The sequence below is a fragment of the Daphnia pulicaria genome, chromosome 2 (assembly GCF_021234035.1).
Source record: "Daphnia pulicaria isolate SC F1-1A chromosome 2, SC_F0-13Bv2, whole genome shotgun sequence".
Classification (NCBI taxonomy): Eukaryota; Metazoa; Arthropoda; class Branchiopoda; order Diplostraca; family Daphniidae; genus Daphnia; species Daphnia pulicaria.
The window spans coordinates 294866-313315 of record NC_060914.1 but is presented as its reverse complement, the minus strand read 5'-3'; the positions used below and the strand labels follow the sequence as shown (position 1 = coordinate 313315).

The 18450-nt window shown below is 40.4% G+C and overlaps 2 protein-coding genes and 5 long non-coding RNA genes across 18 annotated transcripts; 4 read left to right on the top strand and 3 right to left on the bottom strand.

Moving 5' to 3' along the window:
- The first annotated feature begins 23 nt into the window (after positions 1–23).
- Positions 24–961, top strand: LOC124327303 (cytoplasmic tRNA 2-thiolation protein 2-B-like). Its single transcript, XM_046786303.1, has 3 exons — positions 24–93; positions 164–292; positions 380–961. The coding sequence occupies exons 2-3, from the start codon at positions 206–208 to the stop codon at positions 923–925; spliced, it is 633 nt and encodes a 210-aa protein (XP_046642259.1). The 5' UTR covers positions 24–93; positions 164–205; the 3' UTR covers positions 926–961.
- On the bottom strand, positions 142–6005 carry LOC124327359. 3 transcript variants are annotated; one of them, XR_006916001.1, is made up of 7 exons: positions 5831–5845; positions 5521–5715; positions 4922–5446; positions 4505–4803; positions 4306–4444; positions 3645–4089; positions 142–152 (listed from the first exon to the last, which is right to left on the bottom strand). It is a non-coding gene; the product is annotated as an uncharacterized LOC124327359 (long non-coding RNA). The 3 variants fall into 3 exon arrangements; XR_006915999.1 differs by lacking the exon at positions 142–152 and having other exon boundaries at positions 5831–6005; XR_006916000.1 differs by lacking the exons at positions 142–152; positions 4922–5446; positions 5521–5715; positions 5831–5845 and having other exon boundaries at positions 4306–4428; positions 4505–4553.
- On the top strand, positions 1569–2568 carry LOC124327358. The gene is made up of 3 exons (XR_006915998.1): positions 1569–1835; positions 1953–2425; positions 2514–2568. It is a non-coding gene; the product is annotated as an uncharacterized LOC124327358 (long non-coding RNA).
- On the top strand, positions 2567–3445 carry LOC124327412. Its single transcript, XR_006916120.1, has 2 exons — positions 2567–2894; positions 2955–3445. It is a non-coding gene; the product is annotated as an uncharacterized LOC124327412 (long non-coding RNA).
- A 206-nt stretch (positions 6006–6211) lies between the features above and the next one.
- On the bottom strand, positions 6212–6936 carry LOC124327432. Of its 2 annotated transcripts, XR_006916144.1 has the most exons (4): positions 6870–6910; positions 6728–6745; positions 6432–6633; positions 6212–6370 (listed from the first exon to the last, which is right to left on the bottom strand). It is a non-coding gene; the product is annotated as an uncharacterized LOC124327432 (long non-coding RNA). The 2 variants fall into 2 exon arrangements; XR_006916145.1 differs by lacking the exon at positions 6728–6745 and having other exon boundaries at positions 6870–6936.
- Positions 6937–7401: 465 nt separating this feature from the next.
- Positions 7402–15738, top strand: LOC124327075 (phosphoglucomutase-2-like). Of its 4 annotated transcripts, none has more exons than XM_046785939.1 (13): positions 7402–7406; positions 12784–12857; positions 12930–13026; positions 13087–13246; positions 13409–13601; positions 13672–13866; positions 13958–14029; positions 14096–14283; positions 14351–14607; positions 14678–14816; positions 14880–14985; positions 15048–15274; positions 15334–15738. In XM_046785939.1, exons 2-13 carry the CDS (start codon positions 12792–12794, stop codon positions 15434–15436), a joined length of 1803 nt encoding a protein of 600 aa, XP_046641895.1. In that variant the 5' UTR covers positions 7402–7406; positions 12784–12791; the 3' UTR covers positions 15437–15738. The 4 variants fall into 4 exon arrangements, with proteins under 4 accessions (XP_046641895.1, XP_046641893.1, XP_046641892.1 ...); XM_046785937.1 differs by lacking the exon at positions 7402–7406 and adding an exon at positions 12470–12585 and having other exon boundaries at positions 12774–12857; XM_046785936.1 differs by lacking the exon at positions 7402–7406 and adding an exon at positions 12471–12585 and having other exon boundaries at positions 12725–12857.
- LOC124327407 lies at positions 8465–11913 on the bottom strand. Of its 6 annotated transcripts, none has more exons than XR_006916114.1 (8): positions 11854–11913; positions 11584–11659; positions 10681–10806; positions 10081–10137; positions 9914–10021; positions 8802–9787; positions 8720–8742; positions 8465–8620 (listed from the first exon to the last, which is right to left on the bottom strand). It is a non-coding gene; the product is annotated as an uncharacterized LOC124327407 (long non-coding RNA). The 6 variants fall into 6 exon arrangements; XR_006916112.1 differs by having other exon boundaries at positions 8802–8918; positions 8990–9946; XR_006916111.1 differs by having other exon boundaries at positions 8802–9529; positions 9611–9946.
- Positions 15739–18450: the final 2712 nt, after the last annotated feature.

The following is an 18450-nucleotide window of genomic DNA, read 5'->3' as shown; positions in this document are numbered from 1 at the left end:
AAAGTATTTTTAGTTCCAAATGCTACTAAATTGGCCGGCCAACTTTTATCTGCTATCGGTTAAGGAAGGGGGGCTCAGATTGCCCATGAGATAGTAAGTTGCCGTCGATTCTTTATACTTTATAACGAATAAATTAATTTCTTTACATTTTTCTTTACTACAGGGATTTACGGATTCCCGTACCGGTACTGTTTTTCTACGACCTATGCGTGAGTTTGTCGATAAAGAAGTGGCGTATTTAGCAAATTTCTTAGGGGTTGATTCAGTGTGCCTGCCTACATTGTCATCGAAGGTAATCTACTGTCGCACACAGTGCTGTTTGTGGTTGACTTGAACATAACCTTTCATTAATTCTTAATTGTTCTTATTTCATTAATAGTTAGGTTCAACTTCCAGTATTGGGCGATTAACTGAAGACTTCGTAGTAACTTTGCAGACCAATTTTCCAGCTACAATTTCAACTTTATTTCGTATCAGTGATAAACTGAAATCAAACATTGCTGATCCGAATCCATCCGATTGTGAAAGAGATTCACTTTGTCTTTTATGCCTTTCGGCCATTGAAGAGTCATCAGTTTGTAGTGCATCAACCGCCCGACACGTTTCACAGACTATTTCGCGAAGTGGACCATCCGGTCATCCCTCGGATAATTTGAGAAACCATCCATTGCAATCCGTTGGAACTGTTCAGCATCAAGACTCAACATCGTGTAATTCTAATTGCAATTCTCAGGGCAAACCGTGTTGTAAGACGTCCAATGACCAAATCAAAAGTGATTGGAGTGCTGTTCTTTGTTATGGATGTCGCATAACAATGGAAGATGTAAAACAACCTGAACTGATGCCCATAAATTATCTTGAAGAACTTCGGCTGCGATCCCGTCGACAAGTGATGCGACAATCCGTAGAACAGTTCTTGTTGTAGTTCTGAATAATCGGTTTAAATACATGTTAAACTGTAGCATTCTCTTTACGAGAGTTTTTCTCATTTGTGAGTGGAGACTCATACTCGAGTGTCGAGTGGAGTGGAGACGAATCACGAATGAAATTCGCCTGCTACGCTCGCTTGACTCAGGCCCCATTATTGCTCATCACAAACAAACAAGGGACTCGTACTCTTGGTAAGCTTGTTTCCTTTAAATTTGCAGTGATGGTTAACATGTTACATTTTTTTCTTATATATAAGATTGCAGAGGAATATTTTCAAAAAGGCCGACTGTCCTTCAAACGGTTCCAAATGGATTAAATCATTATTATTTATTCATTCACCAAAGAAACGAGTCAAATGACTCAAATGTCAATTGGTATAATGTGAGTTTTAAGCCATAACCATTTCAAATAGTATTCGATATTGTTTGTTGTACACCCATCCCCAGCAAAGTCAACCTGCAAAAGAAAAAGCCAGTAAGACACTTGAAGGTCACGGAGATCTTTACGTAAAACGTGTCATGCAGTGGTTTAGAGGTTGGGTGAGAACGACACGTGTTACATACCCATTTGGTATTCATTTTGATATTGGTTGTTGTAGACCCATCCCAAGCAAACTGCAGAAGAAAAAGTCAGTAACACACTCGAAGGTCACGGAGATCTTTACGTAAAACGTGTCATGCAATGGTGTAGAGGATGGGTGAGGACGGACGTTTTGCATCATTATCAAGCAGGTACAACACCCGCAAGGCTTTAGAGGTAAGGGTGAGAAAAAATATCGTATAAAAGGAGAGAGAAAAGGCGAAGGAAAGTCAGTCGAGTGAGCATCTCCGACACGGCAACAACTGCAGCGCACTCACCATCTGCCTTCTTCAACGTATTGCAGTTCTCATACTTCTCAACCATGGGTAAATATTTTATGTCTTTTCTTTACTTTGAATTTTTCTATTTATGCCAATTATTTTCTGTTTGTTAATTTGTAAGTTATTAGTGAATATTAATGTTTGAATTTGTTTACTGTCTAGTTAACTAAGGCGTCGTATGCTGTTGGGTGTCGTATCGTTGAAGGCTGGGTCGACCACTGGTGTACCGATGTCTTCTGGGTATGGTGGATGCCAAACCGCAACGTGCCGCCTTACTACTACAACAACAACAACATACGCAACAACCGGTTCCTACACCACCAAGGCTCAAGAGTGTTACGCTACAATTCATGATGCCCCGAGCAGCTACACCGAATCCCCGAAGTATAACTCTGCCCTGAGTTACATCACCAGAGAGGCGGAGTACTACACCGAGGCCCCGCAGTACTACAACACCGAAGCGCTCAAGTACTACACTACATCCTACGCTGCCCCGAGCTACTACACCTACGTCCCGAAGTATTACTGTGCGTAAAAGGAGTCGTTAAAAAAAAAAAAGGAAGTCGTGCCCAAACTGCAGAGCCTTATCTGTCACCAACTGGATTCCCCATCGTGTAACCGATTCTCAATTATGGGTAGATATTCTTATTTTTACATTGACTTTTGTATCAATTCTATTTTTTTCTAATGTTGTTCTAATGTTTAAATTTATTTCTTGTTTAGATAACTATGGCGTCGTGCTCCTGTTGGGTGTTGTATCGTTGATGGCTGGGTCGATCACTGGTGTACCGATGTCTACTTGGTATGGCGCAAACCAAACCGCAACGCCGCCGCCTTCCTACACAACTTACGCAACGACCAGTTTCTGCATCGAGGTCTTCAAGTACTACACCACTAAAGCACCGGTGTTTTATACCACAACTAACGCTGCCCGAGCCACTACACTGACGCCCTGAAGTATTGCACTGCCCCGAGTTACTACACCACCAAGGCGACCGATTACTACATGACAACGCATGCTGCCTGGAGTTACTACACCACCAAGGCGATGGAGTACTACATGATTACGTATGCTGCCCCATCCTACTACACCGAGGCTCCTAAGTATTACTCTGTTCTCATCTACTTACTGCACCTATTTTTCAAGTACTACTCTGTTCTCAGTTGCTACACCGAGGCTCCCGCTTATAACTCCACCAAAACGGTCGAGTACTACACCGAAGCGCCAAAGTACTTCTCTGCCCCGATCTACACAACCACAACTGAGGCGGCCAAGTATTACGCAGCCCCGACTTGCTAAACAGAAGATGCTCTTTCGTGATACGTTGATCTAAAACACTACACTGATGAGCACTCCAGTTTACTACACCAAGACCTACGCTACACCTAGCTACAACAGCGCAGCCCCCAAGTACTACACCGAAGAAGCCGCCTATTACACAACCACGTACGCTGCCTGGTATACTACATCGGAATTTAAGTATTACCCTGCTCCAAACTACTACAAAACTGAGGTTCATATGTATTACACCAGCAATTCTCCCGACTATGTCCCCACTACTTATGTTGCTCCGACCTGTACACCAAAGTTCTGAAGTATTTCTCTGGATGTGTTGAAAGATTGCTGAAATACAAGATTGATCGATAAATCACAAGTGTTCTAAAAATTCATATTCACCTTCCATTTTCTGCTAAGTCCAGACTTTTGTTTTTGAAAAAAAATTTAAAAAAACCCACCTTACACAAAGTTATTAAAAAATTATCGGGAAATTTTATTAAAACAATTTACTATACATGAAATTTTATTTATAACAAAAGTTTTTATTTCAAATTTTATAATATTGTCATACATACTTTTCCTGTGGCCCCCAGGGGGGGGGGGCCTGTCGCTTTCTCTACCGCGATAATAACATGGTGCAAGTTATATGCAAATTATTATTTGTTTGGCGCAGAAAGCTTGTTTGATCTAGCAGTTCTCGACTGTGTCAAACCTGACATTGATCAGGTTGCCTCAGTCGTATACTGCATGATTGAATGAAAACTCAAAAGACGACAGATCAAACTATCTGAAATCACAATACAAAATACTGGCAGGCAAACAACACAAAAATTTTCAAGTCAGGAACCCAGATGGAACAGCTCCGGTACAACAGCACAGCAATTTCAGGTCCAACACGGCTACTTCTGGATCACACTGCAACCTCATGCTGCATACAACGGTTCAATCTGTCTTTGTCACACCTTTCACCATTTGGCTGCAACAAGGTAACCAACAGTGTTAAAGAAGTGTTTGTTATACCTATTTAAGAAAATAAAATTATTTTCGAGAAACACAACTGTGTACACACTCATTATAACAAAAGAATACAAAAAGTAACAGAACACTACGCAGCCCAAGAAAATAACTTTGATACGAGATACAAAATTTCTATAGAGGCAGAGACAATTGGTCTACACTCTAGTCATGTTAACAAAATCTGTAGTACTTTTCAAGACATTTGATCAAAATAATTACTTTTTGCTGTTGCATGGGATGAGACGTACGCCTAAGAACAGGCAGCAAGACACACGAGGCACGCCATTTCGGCAATGTACAGGCACTTCCAAGTCTGAGTTGAATGAATTTGCAAATTGGTTTCTACATGATAAATAAACTGTAAATTTTCACATCAACATTTTACATTCAATAACAATACGAAATTAACAATGAATACCTTTTAATTTTCATCGTGAGAAACGTCAGGACCAGCAACCCATCTCTGCTGCGTCTAACAACATAATGGCCGCTATGCGTCAGTGCTAAAGACACTCGCGCTACCTGGTGGACATAATTTCAGCCACCTATTGACAGCCATTAGATTCCTGTTCAAATGACTAAACGCAACGGATGGATTGCTTGATTCCAGACAGCACACAGCAGCTCAGCTTGAATTCGACATGCCTTTCGGCTTTCAGTAGCTGGAACGAAATGAATCAAATGTGCATGAACAACAGATTACTTCAGCAGCTTTCCCTATGACACGAATACACAAAGTTTTTAGTTAGCTATTCAGACTTTTTAACTCTTTCAACATAAAAATCTATTATATTAACAGAAAGTGTTGGGGGTCAAGACAAAAAATTAAACTCACAATTTTCTAACGAAAAGAATAATTTTCCTGCCTGTGGCTGTAAGGTAACAGCAACAGTTATCTGTGTTAGAGTACATACAGTGAGTTGAATTCCCAACTAACGTTTACATCAAACAGTTAAGAATAGTGACGTCCAAATCGGCCAAGATGGAGCGGCCGAGCTTGTTGGGCTGGTTAACGTTGCCACATGCGAACTGGTTGCGAGCGAATCCAGGAGAGCTCAGGCCGACACCGACAGGGATGACCGACATCGATGACCCTCCAGCTTATGTGTTGTCCACCGAGCATGACCATGCTGCAGGTCAATTTCAAGCTACGGGAGATCACCTCTTTTCTTCCATTAGTCCAGAAATTACCTTGTGACGGTACACCAAAATGTATCCTTGAGATCGTAACAAGATTTTCATCTCCATGTGAGTCTGCTGGCGAGGAACAACCTTCATGGTCAAAGTTCCTTCAGAGTATCTAGTTTGAAATCCTTGGGATCCAGTTTGCGGGAAAGACGGACGTAGGCGTCCTCAACACCTGGTGGAATAATACGGAAGAACACGATTTTTACTTTCTTAGCTGAGAATTCACTGTTTAACTTATAAATTTACCTTCCAAACGAATCATGATCTCAAGAGGGACGTAGTTCAATTGAATTCCATTTCCAACACAATAGTGGCACGTTTGGAAATTATGAGGGGAGTGCTAGGACTCTTCACCGTAGATAATTACAAGTAGCAGACCAACACCGAAACCATATTTCTGATCTGGGAAGTCGACGCGGTTGCTGGAACGGAAAAGTTGGTCTTCATGCAGGCGACGCGAAACAATAATAATTGAAATTGGTTGGCGATAGGTCGCATGCAAAGATCGGCGTATTTCTTTACTGTATTATTATGTGTCGATTTGATTTGAACTTACGTGGAAGGTAGTCATCATTAAGTTAAGACCTTTTTGATATGCTGATGCGTTGCCAAATGGCGCCAGCCATCAGCTGTTGCAGCTCAAGGAAAGTGGGTTGAACGCGGAACAGGGTGGACACGGCGGCGATACGGATTTCGGCAGACGTAGTAGTAGTAGTAAGAACAGGTGGGAGGGGGGGGGGGGACTTCATTTCAGTAGGGTATCGTCATAAAGTTAGGAGAATTCTTCAGCTATTTGTTGGTAAGCCATACCAGACCCGGAAAAAATCGCGGATGGACGTCTTCAGGTCGAATTCAACGTATTGGTATGCCAAGCCGAGTTTTTTTTTTTTTTTTTTTTTTTTAACTGCCTTTAGCCCTTAACTAAATTATCCAGTTCGCCTTTCGAGATCCTCTTCGATGCTGATAACTTGCCAGCTAAGATCAGGGGAACGAGGTTCGTGCAAAGAAAAAAGAGAAATCCAGCCGAGAAGCTCAATCTGAATCACGATCTGACGCATCAAGGTGACTTGTTGCTTATTGAACGACACAATATTACCTGGACATATTATCCATTAATAATGCTAACCACATCAACAAATTTTTTATAAGATAATTACCTGAAGATCCTGGTTGGGACTTCGTAAAAGTCCGCAAGCAAGTTGTAATTAATTAAGTTGTTCCTTGCACGTCGAGGCATATGCTTGAAATAGCGAGCTCAGGGTCAACCCTGCAGGCACTGCTTGTCGACAAATTGAAATCGACATTGATGCACAGTATTCTTCGATGACAATTAAGTCAACCAATTCCACAAAAAAAGCTCTGAAAAGAAAGAAGAAAAATTGTATTAAAAATGAATTAATTTATCATCTAAATATAAATGAATTTAAATTGTTTATATGGCTTTCTGTATTACAGACTGGAAAGTGAAGAACTGCTGAGTAGCAAAAACAATTTCAGTCAGGTAGTGACAACGAATTTGGCCATAAGAGACAAGAATGAAAACAACAAAAATTCTAGTTTTAATTGAGTGATTAAAAGTAAGTCAAAAGAAGCACCTCAATTCCAATGTCTCTGTTCCATGGTGTCACAAACTTCACTGAAAAGCGGTAACCAGTAGTCCTGAACATCATCCACCTAAAAGAAAAGTTTTTCAAACACTGCATAATATTTGAAGCAAATCAACTTTGTAACATATATTACTGTGAAATCTTAGAAACAAAGTGATGAAAAAATTTAGACAAAACACTTGATTCTTCATGTCACCAACTGAAACGTTTCGTTCACACCATGTGATCAGATAATATGACCAAGTGGATATTAAATGACAGACTTACCTGCGGCTGTAATTCACATGAATGTTTTACATATATTATACCAGGACTACATGCTGTGAGCAGCATGTTGTTGACTGACAAACTAACTACCATGCAAATAAAGGTGATATGCAGTTGATATTCTAGTATTGGTGAAGTGGAGGGTGCTTTTTCTTCTTAAGTGAGAACAAAAAACATGCTTGCCAAAATCTGTCAATGAGTTTTCTTGCTAGAAGAACAGCAGATGACCACTATCACCAAAGATCACCCAAGAGTTAAGTGGATTCAAACATGAACTTGTGATTTAATTAACACCTTCATGATGTATAAGTGTTGAATTTCAATTCCCACCAATGGATTTATCCAGTAATGGAATAACAGTGAAGGTTTAATCTGAAAGGAGAATAGACCAATAGACCTCAATGACACCATTATCTCCATTGTTTTTCTTGGATGAACAACCATATGCTTTTCATTCAGATTGATACACATAATCTAAATTGGGAAAATAAAAATATTGATCATCAAAACTGCTTTCAACATGACACATCATATATCCTCTTTCTACGTGAAACTTTTGGTGCTTCTAAAAAACACGCTACTAAAATAAACACAATAACAACTTTGTGTTTCAACTACATATTAAAAATATAAAAGCTAAGAAACTCGAAAAAAAAAAAATGCCAAGTTGCCAACATCAAACACTTTCGCCATTTTGTTTGTTGAACAAGACGCCATACGCTATCTAGAGTTAAAATCGCCAAACACTTTACAATTTTGAATTGAAAAAAAAAAAAAAAAAACCACAAAATCGTGAATTTTCCTTGACAACTTTTTAGCGACTGAATACTTTCCCTGACTTTTCCCGACCCTTAGAAGAATATTTTAGTTACATTACCGTAACACTATTCTATTTGCGTTTTCTTCCTCGTGTCGTTTGCCTTCGTCATATTAGACTTCTAGTGTGTACAAAGAATAATATTTTTAGTATAAACACAGTAACTCAGTGGTACCCATCCCATCTCTCACCTCGAATAATAAAAAAAAACACAAGAAAAACCTCATTTGAATCTCTTTGAAAGCCAAAACAATCAATAGCAAATGGAGAATACGTTAAACGAAATTTTAAACTAGACGATTTTTGTTATTACGAAATCCGATTGTTCCTGTCAAATGGCTACAAGACCATCGAATCCATGAAAGATAAAATATTTGCCAGCCAATTGGATGCCAACTGGGCTGTCTTGTGGGAAATCTTTTCCTTCGACAAAGTTCCATAATCCATACCCAGGTGGAAAATAAAGGGAAAAAATACACACAATCTAGAGTTGCAGAAGTCTTATCAAAAAATCTTGTGTATCATGAGGCCAGACAGGTAGACTTCGGCTCGTGGCACAGCATTTGAAGGGGCCGTTGTCACTGATCCTGTTGTTCGTATGAGAGATGGACATCGGGCTACGCAGCGGATCGGGATTTGGAATCCGAAGACTCACCTGAAGAAGAAGGTGGGTACAGGAAACACGGATGAGAAATCATTACTGCAAGTTTGGTCTTTCAGGATCCAATTGATTGGTTAACTCCTTGGTCCTTACCATATTCGAATATCGAGGATTCTCTTTACAAAGAAAAATAATTAAGACACGATAATTTCAACAACTAACCACTCAATCAAACCTTTTGAACTCGCAACTCGAGAAAGGCTGGGAACGTAGAAGCGCGATCGTTCAACTCTTCCGAAAACGGGTTGATGAAAAGTCGCGAGTCTCGTTTAGACAATCCAGGAACCTCTCCCTGGCGTTTGACAGTACATTCTTTTGGGGAAACTACGTTGGACTCGTTCAATATTAAACAGATCTCTTCACCTTTGAGTTCGGTTCTACGAAGCAGTTAACGAAGCTCTGGTCAAAATCGGCAACAAAGTATGATGTGAAGTCTTGCAATAACGAGTCCATTCATCCAGGCAACGAAACGTAATAACGTCGCCTTGTCAGCTCCGGAAACTACCATCACTAATAGATGACCCATACTTGATTATGGTGGAAAATTCGATCAATTCAGGGGACATGATTCATGATATCGTCGAACAGAACGAGTCGCAGATAAATTGTTCTTTTCCGTAAAAGACTTGTTAGCTATGACGTACTTCTGGGGAAAGAAAGGTTTTTTCACTTGTTAAATTTCGTTCTTCATAATTGACTAAGCGACTCCGGAACTAATGTGGCGCTTCTTGATTCCACAGACGCTATGCCGATGCTTCGGACCCAATGGGTCATCTCCCGAGTGGCTGAATATCCTGAGTGAAGCATTCTTGCGACAGGAGGACGAGGTACAATTCAACAATGGTGTTGGTCAAAAGATCGGCAGAGATGGAGCGAGGCGTATCATACCTCAGTGAAATGTTCCTTAAATAAGTTTGTCTTGAGTAACTGATGTAGAAAACTGCACGCTGTAACGCAAGAAGCAATGTGTCGGATGCATCGTACTTGCAGTAGTAGAAATGACGCGCGTTCCCGATACATGTAGATATTCTTCCCATGGTGGAGCCTCTTCTTCACTGACTTCAAATTCAAACCTTTGCAGAGTTAGGATGTTTTCAACCAGTGACACGGTGAAATGTTAAGGTGTTTGGCCGTTAAACTTCTTGAACTTGTTGACGATTACTAGCGCAACGAGGAAATTGAGATTTTTGAAATTGCGAATGTTTTTAGACAACGTGATAATCTTGGGTAGAAAGCAAGCGCGAATGCCGGTATTGCCTCAACCTCCAAAACGGGTGCGCTGCTTACCGGTTTAGGTGAGACCAGAAAGATCCATAAAACCTTTAGAAGGGAACGTCACAAATCGCCCATTTTTTTACCCTCGGAAACATCAACATGGTTCTCACCAGCCCTTACCTATGGAAAATATGAATATTTAATCAAGATCAAGGCATTAACATACTGTGATGCATTACCTTTGACATGTTCAACTCGTTCTATGTAGCTCTTAAGCTCCCACGCAATTTGGCACACTATTGTAAGATTCAAAGCATGGGTAAGATTTTAAATTTGTTACGAAAAATAATAAAAGTTTCAATGTAACTATGGTATTCACGAATGGTGCCACATTAATTAAAAGTTGGTAAACGTGCGTTTTCGTGCGGAAATGCAACGAACATTTCTTTGTAATTTCCGCTGTTCCAAGATTGTCACGATAATTTTTTAAGGTGCGTGTGTACGTTCGATGCACTAATTCATCAGGCGTATAGCAGCTTCCCAAGCTTCCGCAACTTCCTTAGTAATGCCCAATCTATCAACAACGTCAACGCCGATTTGAAGTCACCTGCCATATTGAAGACCTCTTCAACACCGTAAATATTAGCACGATTCCCCACATAGATTCAGTACGCTTTTCTGGGGCTACAGCATACACGTTCTGCAAGTTCTGATGTTGGGGCAACATCGATAGAAGTACTCTACCCATAACACGACAGAGCTACCAACGCTAAATTTACGCAACTTTTCCATGTATGCATGTATAGACTTGTTGATCAAAAGATTGATTTAGGGTTTACCTTAAATAGGCAGATGTTAAGGATCCATCCTCTCGTTGCTGGATGAATTTAATAGGAGTAGCTGCGGTGTCTTTCAAAATTTTTGTTGCTCACCCAAAAAAACAGGGATCCAAACATAAGCAGAGGCTAAGAAGAGAAATTAGGAAATAAGTTAAAATATCCAGACAATTTTTACATGATTTGAAAAATATTTTGCCTAAGGCTGTAACATCTTACCTAATAATTGTCAAATTGCGTGGCTGGGCTCACAATGTAGAAGCTTGAACAATTAATTTTTTTTTTCTATATATATTTCATTGCAACTTGCAAGTTAGTTCTATTATTCAGCAATTGAGGGATAACAATCTTACAATTTACCTTACGGCAAAAGTCTAGTTTAGTGCCCTAAATTTACGCCATCACATCATATCTAATACCATGCCAGAAAAGCAGACGAAAAATGGCAAGTTGTTAATTGTTTGTACCAGTGAATGAAATGTGGTTTTTTAATAGAATTTTGAAATGTATGAAAAGAAAACTGAATTGAAATAGTTTAAAACCCGGAAAAAGTTAAATGATGCAAAACTGTCAATAACTCAATAGCCTGCAACACACAGTTACATGCAATGTAATCTAGTGTGATGTGGTAGTGTGAATTTAGGGCACTAAACTAGACTTACTTCTCACCCATCAAACCCTGGAACATGTAGGTGAAAACTGGCTGCCCGGTACACCATTACACAATGTTTCAACATCAGCTTCAACATTGTTCTTACTTCCTAACATATTTCTTCAACAGTGACTGGTGTGGAACAGCAGTCAGCAATAATATATAGATAAGACTACAGTTTGAAATACTTACATATATTATTTGCCTATTACAGGCAAACTTACTATTACATTACACTATTGAGAAATACTTACTATTACATACGAATTTTGCAGTTCCCCCTGTCCTGCTGCCTTAAACGTTTCCTTGAATTGGCTGCTTTGTTTCCTTCTACCACGTGAGAAAACGGGACATACGCGAAAAGCCAATATTATAATTAGCAATCGAGAAACGAAAGAAACTGTAAAGTAAAATAGCTTACATGTACCCCATGATCAAACATCTCTATCGTTGAAAGATTTAATTAGTTTTACTAAATAACTTTATGCTTAATTAGAAATGCTAAATCGAAAATTATAAGTTACCGGAAGTTACGGCCCGACAGGTGCCTACAAACTACATCTGCCCCTGCATCTGCCTGCATGCTGCAAAGTGCAGACAACTTCTGTGATAACTCACTATAAGCAGTGCTGCCAATTTATAAATCTCGTTTGAAAACGTAATTTATTTAAATAAAAAATAAAAACTTTGTTAAGAATAATATTATTTTACTTAATATTTAAGAAATTTATTGAGAATTCTTTCAAATATTTTTTTCCAAAATTTACACTATCTTTTGTCGATAGGTATTATAACGCCAAAGAGCCAATGGCAAGTTCAGATTTTTGGTCACATGGGGAAATTCTCTCTTAAGCTCCGCCTTTCTCATTTCGTTCCAATGTGATATTTTGGACTAAAAGCTTAGAAGGTAGAAGAAAACGGAACCTTTTTTGGAGGCCCTCGACAAGCTAAATGCCAAGTCTTCTTTTATAGATGTATATTTAAAATGTTTGATAACAGAAGCTTTTACTTATACAGTTATAATATGTCAAAGGAGGGAGCAATTTAGCAATGTTCAGTCTGATGATTGATTTGCATTTGTTGAAGATTGAAAAGCGCGGTGTACGTTGCCATGGAAATGAACGAAGCAGGGAATCGTCTGCTTTTTTATCTGTCATTACTTGAACTTGAATCAAGGTGCTTGAAGGTTACTTCAGTTTCACGTGTGTGTGTGCTTGTCACCTAACGATCAGATTATTCTTATTCCTTGTTGCAAGGTATGGCGTACTTGTCCTATTTCATATTTTAATTTTATGTGCATATCTTTATGAAATTAAAAATCCATCTGTCACTGTCATGTGTGGTTTTACAACCACCAAACGGCGTTCTCGCACTCAACAGTAGTTTTTATTTTAGAATTAATTCAGTTAGAGAAACACTATCATCAAGAAAACAACTGTTTCAGAATCCAAAAGTCAATAGAATGGCAGTCAACACTGGAAATCCAGAATTGGATAGGAAAGTTGAAGATTGGCTGAAATGGGACAAAGTATGTAAAAATTAGTCTAACACTTTTGATAATAGGAAATAAGGTGTAGTCACAATTTTTAAAATTTCACAGAATGAGAAGAACAAGGCTGAAATCGAAGAACTCCTCAAGGTCAATGATGTGGATACTCTTGTCAAGATTTTTGAAAAACGCTTGGAATTTGGAACAGGCAAGTATAAAGTAAGAGCATAGTTGTTTTCCTATATAATCTGTCTTTATTTCATCATAGCTGGATTGAGAGGTGTTATGGCTGCTGGTCCCAGCAGAATGAATGATTTAACAGTAATACAAGCCACCCAAGGTATGGCTAAATACCTTTTAGAATGCTTTGATGATGTCAAAACTCAAGGCGTGGTGATTGGTTATGATGGAAGGTACAACAGCAGCAGGTAATAATTGTCTGAAAAAAGTTATTAATAAGGGACAAGTTTTAGTCCTTCGTGTTCCACAGTGTCTCACTATACTCACCATAGTGTCATAGTGTCACTCACTATTTAATTTTAACTGTTTAATTGGCAATTTATTCTAATTTTTTACGTGCTTGTTTTTAGATTTGCTAGTTTGGCTACACGGGCATTTATTACGATGGGTATACCCGTTCACCTCTTTTCTGCGCTAGTACCCACTCCCTATATCCCGTTCAGCGTATGTCAGCTAAAAACTAAAGCAGGAATCATGATTACTGCTTCACATAATCCGAAAGAAGATAACGGATACAAAGTTTATTGGGAAAATGGAGCACAGGTCTGTCCAAATTCGACATTTTCTTTTACCATTCCCGCTTTAGTAAATACCATTCATTCTTTGTTAACAGATCATTTCTCCTGACGACAAAAATATCCTTTTACGCAGTTTGGATAATTTGGCTCCATGGGACGAAGCTTGGGACGATTCCGTCAGAGAACATGCATTAGTCTCTGACCCTCTTGAAAATATAAACCAACTCTATTTTGATGTCCTTTCCAAGGAATGTCTGCGAGATGAACTCAACCAAAAAACCTCACTCAAGGTATGGGCAGGGTAGCTCAAGGTTTGTCAACCACTCAATTGAGCAATGAGACTTATTTTATACAATATTAATGAATTGCTATTCCCTGCAGTTCACCTACACTCCTGTGCACGGTGTTGGGGCTCCATATGTAAAAATGGCTTTCGAAACATGCAAGTTTCAGGTAGTACAATGCACGCTAACAGATGTCGTAAAAAAGAATAAAACATGCAATTTGATTGTTGTCCAGCCATATATTCCAGTTCAAGAGCAGATCGAGCCTGACCCGGAATTTTCAACTGTCAAATTCCCAAACCCAGAAGAAGGCAAATCGACTTTGAATCTCGCCCTAGCTACGGCAGCACGCAACAACTCTACGGTGATTTTAGCCAACGATCCCGATGCGGATCGGCTGGCTGTTGCTGAATTGCAACCAAAGTAAGCTGACAAGACGGGCAACAAATCCTCCTTTGATCCTCTTAACCCAACGTTGACTTAATTGCAGTGGAGAATGGAAGGTCTTCTCGGGCAATGAGTTGGGAGCCTTATTGGGTTGGTGGATGTGGACTCGAGCGGAGCAAAAAGGACAAAATCCTACAACAGCAGCCATGATCGCGTCAACTGTTTCTTCCAAGATACTTCAGACGATGGCCGAACGTGAGGGATTCTTGTTTGACGAAACTCTTACCGGGTTCAAGTGGATGGCCAACCGTGGACTGCAATTGCAGAAGGAAGGATACCAAATCCTGTTTGCCTTTGAGGGTTCGTTAGACAAATTGGACACACATTGGTTAGTGCTCGTAAACCGTATGGATTCCTTGTACCCATATAGAGGCTATTGGATTTATGTGCGGCATTCACGTTCCGGATAAAGACGGCGTTTCAGCGGCTGCTCATTTGTCCGAAATGGCTGTCCATTTGGAAAGCAAAGGCTCTACGCTTAACGGACAATTGCAAGAGATTTACCTCAAGTAACAACTAGTTCTTCCCTAATATTGATCATTTAACTGTCAACTTATCCCCTCTTTTTTTAGATATGGGCATCACGTTTCTCTGGTATCCTATTACTTGTGCTACGATCCAGTTGTAATCAATCGCATCTTCGAGCGTCTTCGTAACTTTGAAAACGCACCAAAAACGGTATTTTATTGATTTTTACAATTCCTTTTAGAGATGGTTATATATTCTGTACTTGGTTCTAGTATCCGAAATCCTTAATGGAAGGAAAGTATGTCGTTAAAGGTGTCCGCGATTTGACGAACGGATTTGATTCTCGTCAGCCCGATGGCAAGGCTTTGCTTCCAACCTCAAGCTCCTCTCAAATGATCACATTTTACTTCGAGAATGGATTGGATGCAACCATTCGTACAAGTGGCACTGAGCCTAAAATCAAATATTACACTGAACTTCGCGCTCCACCCACTCAGAGGTAACATTCACTAATTGTACAAGGAAGGAATCTGTTATAAATGATTTCCTTTTTAATAGTGATCGTCAACAAGTCCAGGCAACTTTAGATGAAATGGTGCAGGCTCTAGTGGACGAATTTCTTCAGCCGGCACTCAATCACCTCACTCCCCGTCCAGAATAATCTCATTCATAAAATGTAATTCAGTGGGGCGGCACACTCAATGGAAGCTACATTCCATCTGACGTGTATTGAAAACGTAGTCAATTCAAGTTTAGAATGGTCTTTGGTTGCCGTTTGCTGAGTCTTTTTCTTCGAAGGTTTTTTTCTTTTTCGCCCTGCCTAATGTTGTTCGGTGTGAGTCTCAGTGTTAATCTCATATGGTTGTTGTTTGTTATCAGTTGTAGAAGTTGGTTGTTATTGCTACTCTGGAAATTGTAGCACGAACATTTGTTTGCCGACATTAAACGGATTCTCTTACTTGGTGTGAATAAGTGTTTACACTTGTCCTTTTACTTTCATAGATATACAGAGCTCTATCGATCAAGTTTATTCTTGGCAAAAGGATCTGATAGATTTAGGAGCATTGATCTATCGCCATGATGGTATACTAACAGAATAGATGGACCCGGCTGGACTCACACGCACTGTCCAACTTGTAAACGAATTTATAGTGTATAGTGCCTACTTCTAGGCGAAATGTCTCGAAGCATTTCCCCCTTTTTTTTGTCTTGTAGCCTAGGTTTATTTTTTTAGCTTGAAAAAAATAGGTATATTTCTTATTTAGTCGCTGCAAAGTTCATTTATCGTGCCGAGGCAATATATCAAGCAGTTAACGCTTTAGTAGTTTAGATAGAGTGTGTTTATGGCTGGGGACGTTAGGCTTTTTTTCTTTTTTAGTTGATCGCTGTTGGTTCACGTTAGAGAACTCGCTGGTAATCGATGGAGCGCTCTGTATACACACACACACACCCCAGACTTTATTTATGTTTCTCGCATGCGAATGCATTTTAGGTCCCTACATCTCGCGCGTCAGATACAGATGTCAGAAGCAAACTTTCCATAACCGTATTATTTATTTCTCGCCTTGACATTGAAGGTGAAGAGAAAGCAGCTAGGGGGGAAAAGAAAAAACACTTTCGGAGCGTGACAGTTGTTGTTGGAATAAGGCTGTTATATTGCCAACACGTGCCCCACCACCACCACCGCCAGCAGCACCGCAATTCGTAAATAAATATAAAAGCAAAAGACAAGTATTGATTGATGGGCAAAAGTTTAAGCCCGTCCGTCCGCTTCTTGGAAGTAATAATAAGCAGAACGCTTATAAGGTATACCAGTGTGGCTGGCCATGGGCGTCGTTTGGAAAAGAGCTATGGGGCAATCTGTTCGAATGAATTGGTCTGGCCTGATTTCCGCTAGTGCTGGCGTCCGGATCTATTGTGGTCCTCTCCCCATATCCGGTCGAATAAGACGAAGGGAGAGAGAAGACGAATGGTATATGTATTCGGAGCGTCTCGACATATCATCTATAGCGCGGAGCTTTTATAGGCGAGTTTGAAGGATTTCGGATCTATTCGGCCGCCTATATCCACTATGTCCCATTGTGTTGCTTGAATGTGTGTTTCGTATCGATCAATTCCAACTTTTCATCCAAGTTCCTTTTTTGGGGGGGTGGAGTTTCTTATATAGCTCCTCCATGGCTCTCTAGCCGAGTTTCCCGGGTGACAAATAATTACATTACCCCAGCCGCCATCGAGACGAGAGCAAACATCTCATCAAAAATGCAAACAGATTTAGCCATGCGAACCGGTGGGGGAATAAGGGCTTATGTTCTACCGCTGTATAGGAGTTGAGGGATGGAAGAAGAGGACGACGAACTTGCTGCTGCTGTCGCCGTTCACCCATCCGTTTAGTACCAGCCAGTTGACTCGCAACTGTTCTAATACATTTGCTGAATAAAGTTTCGCTTTTGTGTAGCTCGGTCCAGGAAACCAGCCCTGCGCATCTCTGTGTGTGTGGTCTATATAGCGTAGTAAAGAGTTCATAAGCTGTTCCAGCAATAATAATAATAATATCGAGCCAGACACGGGAAATAAGTTTTGGCGACTGCTGCTGCTGTAATACTCCACTGGGTGCTGCTGGCCGTCTAATCTATTAGCGGGAGTTCTGGTTTGTCTTGTCCAGCTCCTTCTCTGTGTGTACAACACTGTCTGTCACTACGGCGTACTCTTTGCTCCGTACACATACCACCCGCGTCTACGCATCGGCCTTTCACTTATAAACCGTCCAGCGGGATGGTGGGTTAGGAAGCACTCAGCTGATTTGACGGGACGGAACCGTTCCGTTCATAAAAGAGTGCACTCTCTCTCTCTCTCTCGCTCTTTGTTTTGTGTGATCTCCAGACGCGTGAGATGGCGTCCAAAATCAAACACGGAGCGAAAAGGAAATAAGGAGAGAGAAATAAGCGGGCGCAGCAGACTGACGTTCATATATTGTGGCATATATCTCCCAACCCCACCCGACCCCACCTCACTTCCATCCGTGTATATAATGTCATGGGGGGGGGGCGGCGGCTGCGGGTGGTTGGCTGTACTGGCTAATTCAGCTTTTCATGCATAATGGAAAGGCACGCGCTTTGCTGCTGCTGCTGTCGTAGTCTATGTAATCTACGCAGGAGCATCCCGGCAATTCCTTCCATGTTCCATGTTTAAGTAGATTCCGCATTCGTCGAAGATACACAATAAATACGGCAGCGAGGTCGCCCAGCGTGACAGGCCGGTGCTATGAACGCCATTCACCATGTATTTATAGAAAGACATGTACACACACACACAAAAGGATCCATAGCTGCACGCTGGAAGCGATATATTTATTGCTCTTTCTTTTCCCCCCGTCATATCAAAGAGAGAAGATGTGCCTAATCATTCCATTTATGCAGAACGCGCATTATCCATAGCAACGCGAAATGCATCCGGCGCGCGGAGTCTCGGTTTTTGGGTTACACACACGTGTGTGTCACGGCTGTTTGTGGAAGCCCTTTCCATCAAAACATTTTTCTTTTTTATTGGTGGAAAAGCGCCGTGAGCGTGAGCAACTGTTTTTTCCTGGATATTGCGCATTCGAGCGAAAATAATCCCACATGCAGATGTGGTATTATATAGTACACATAAGGGACTACTCTAAATTAAATTGACTAT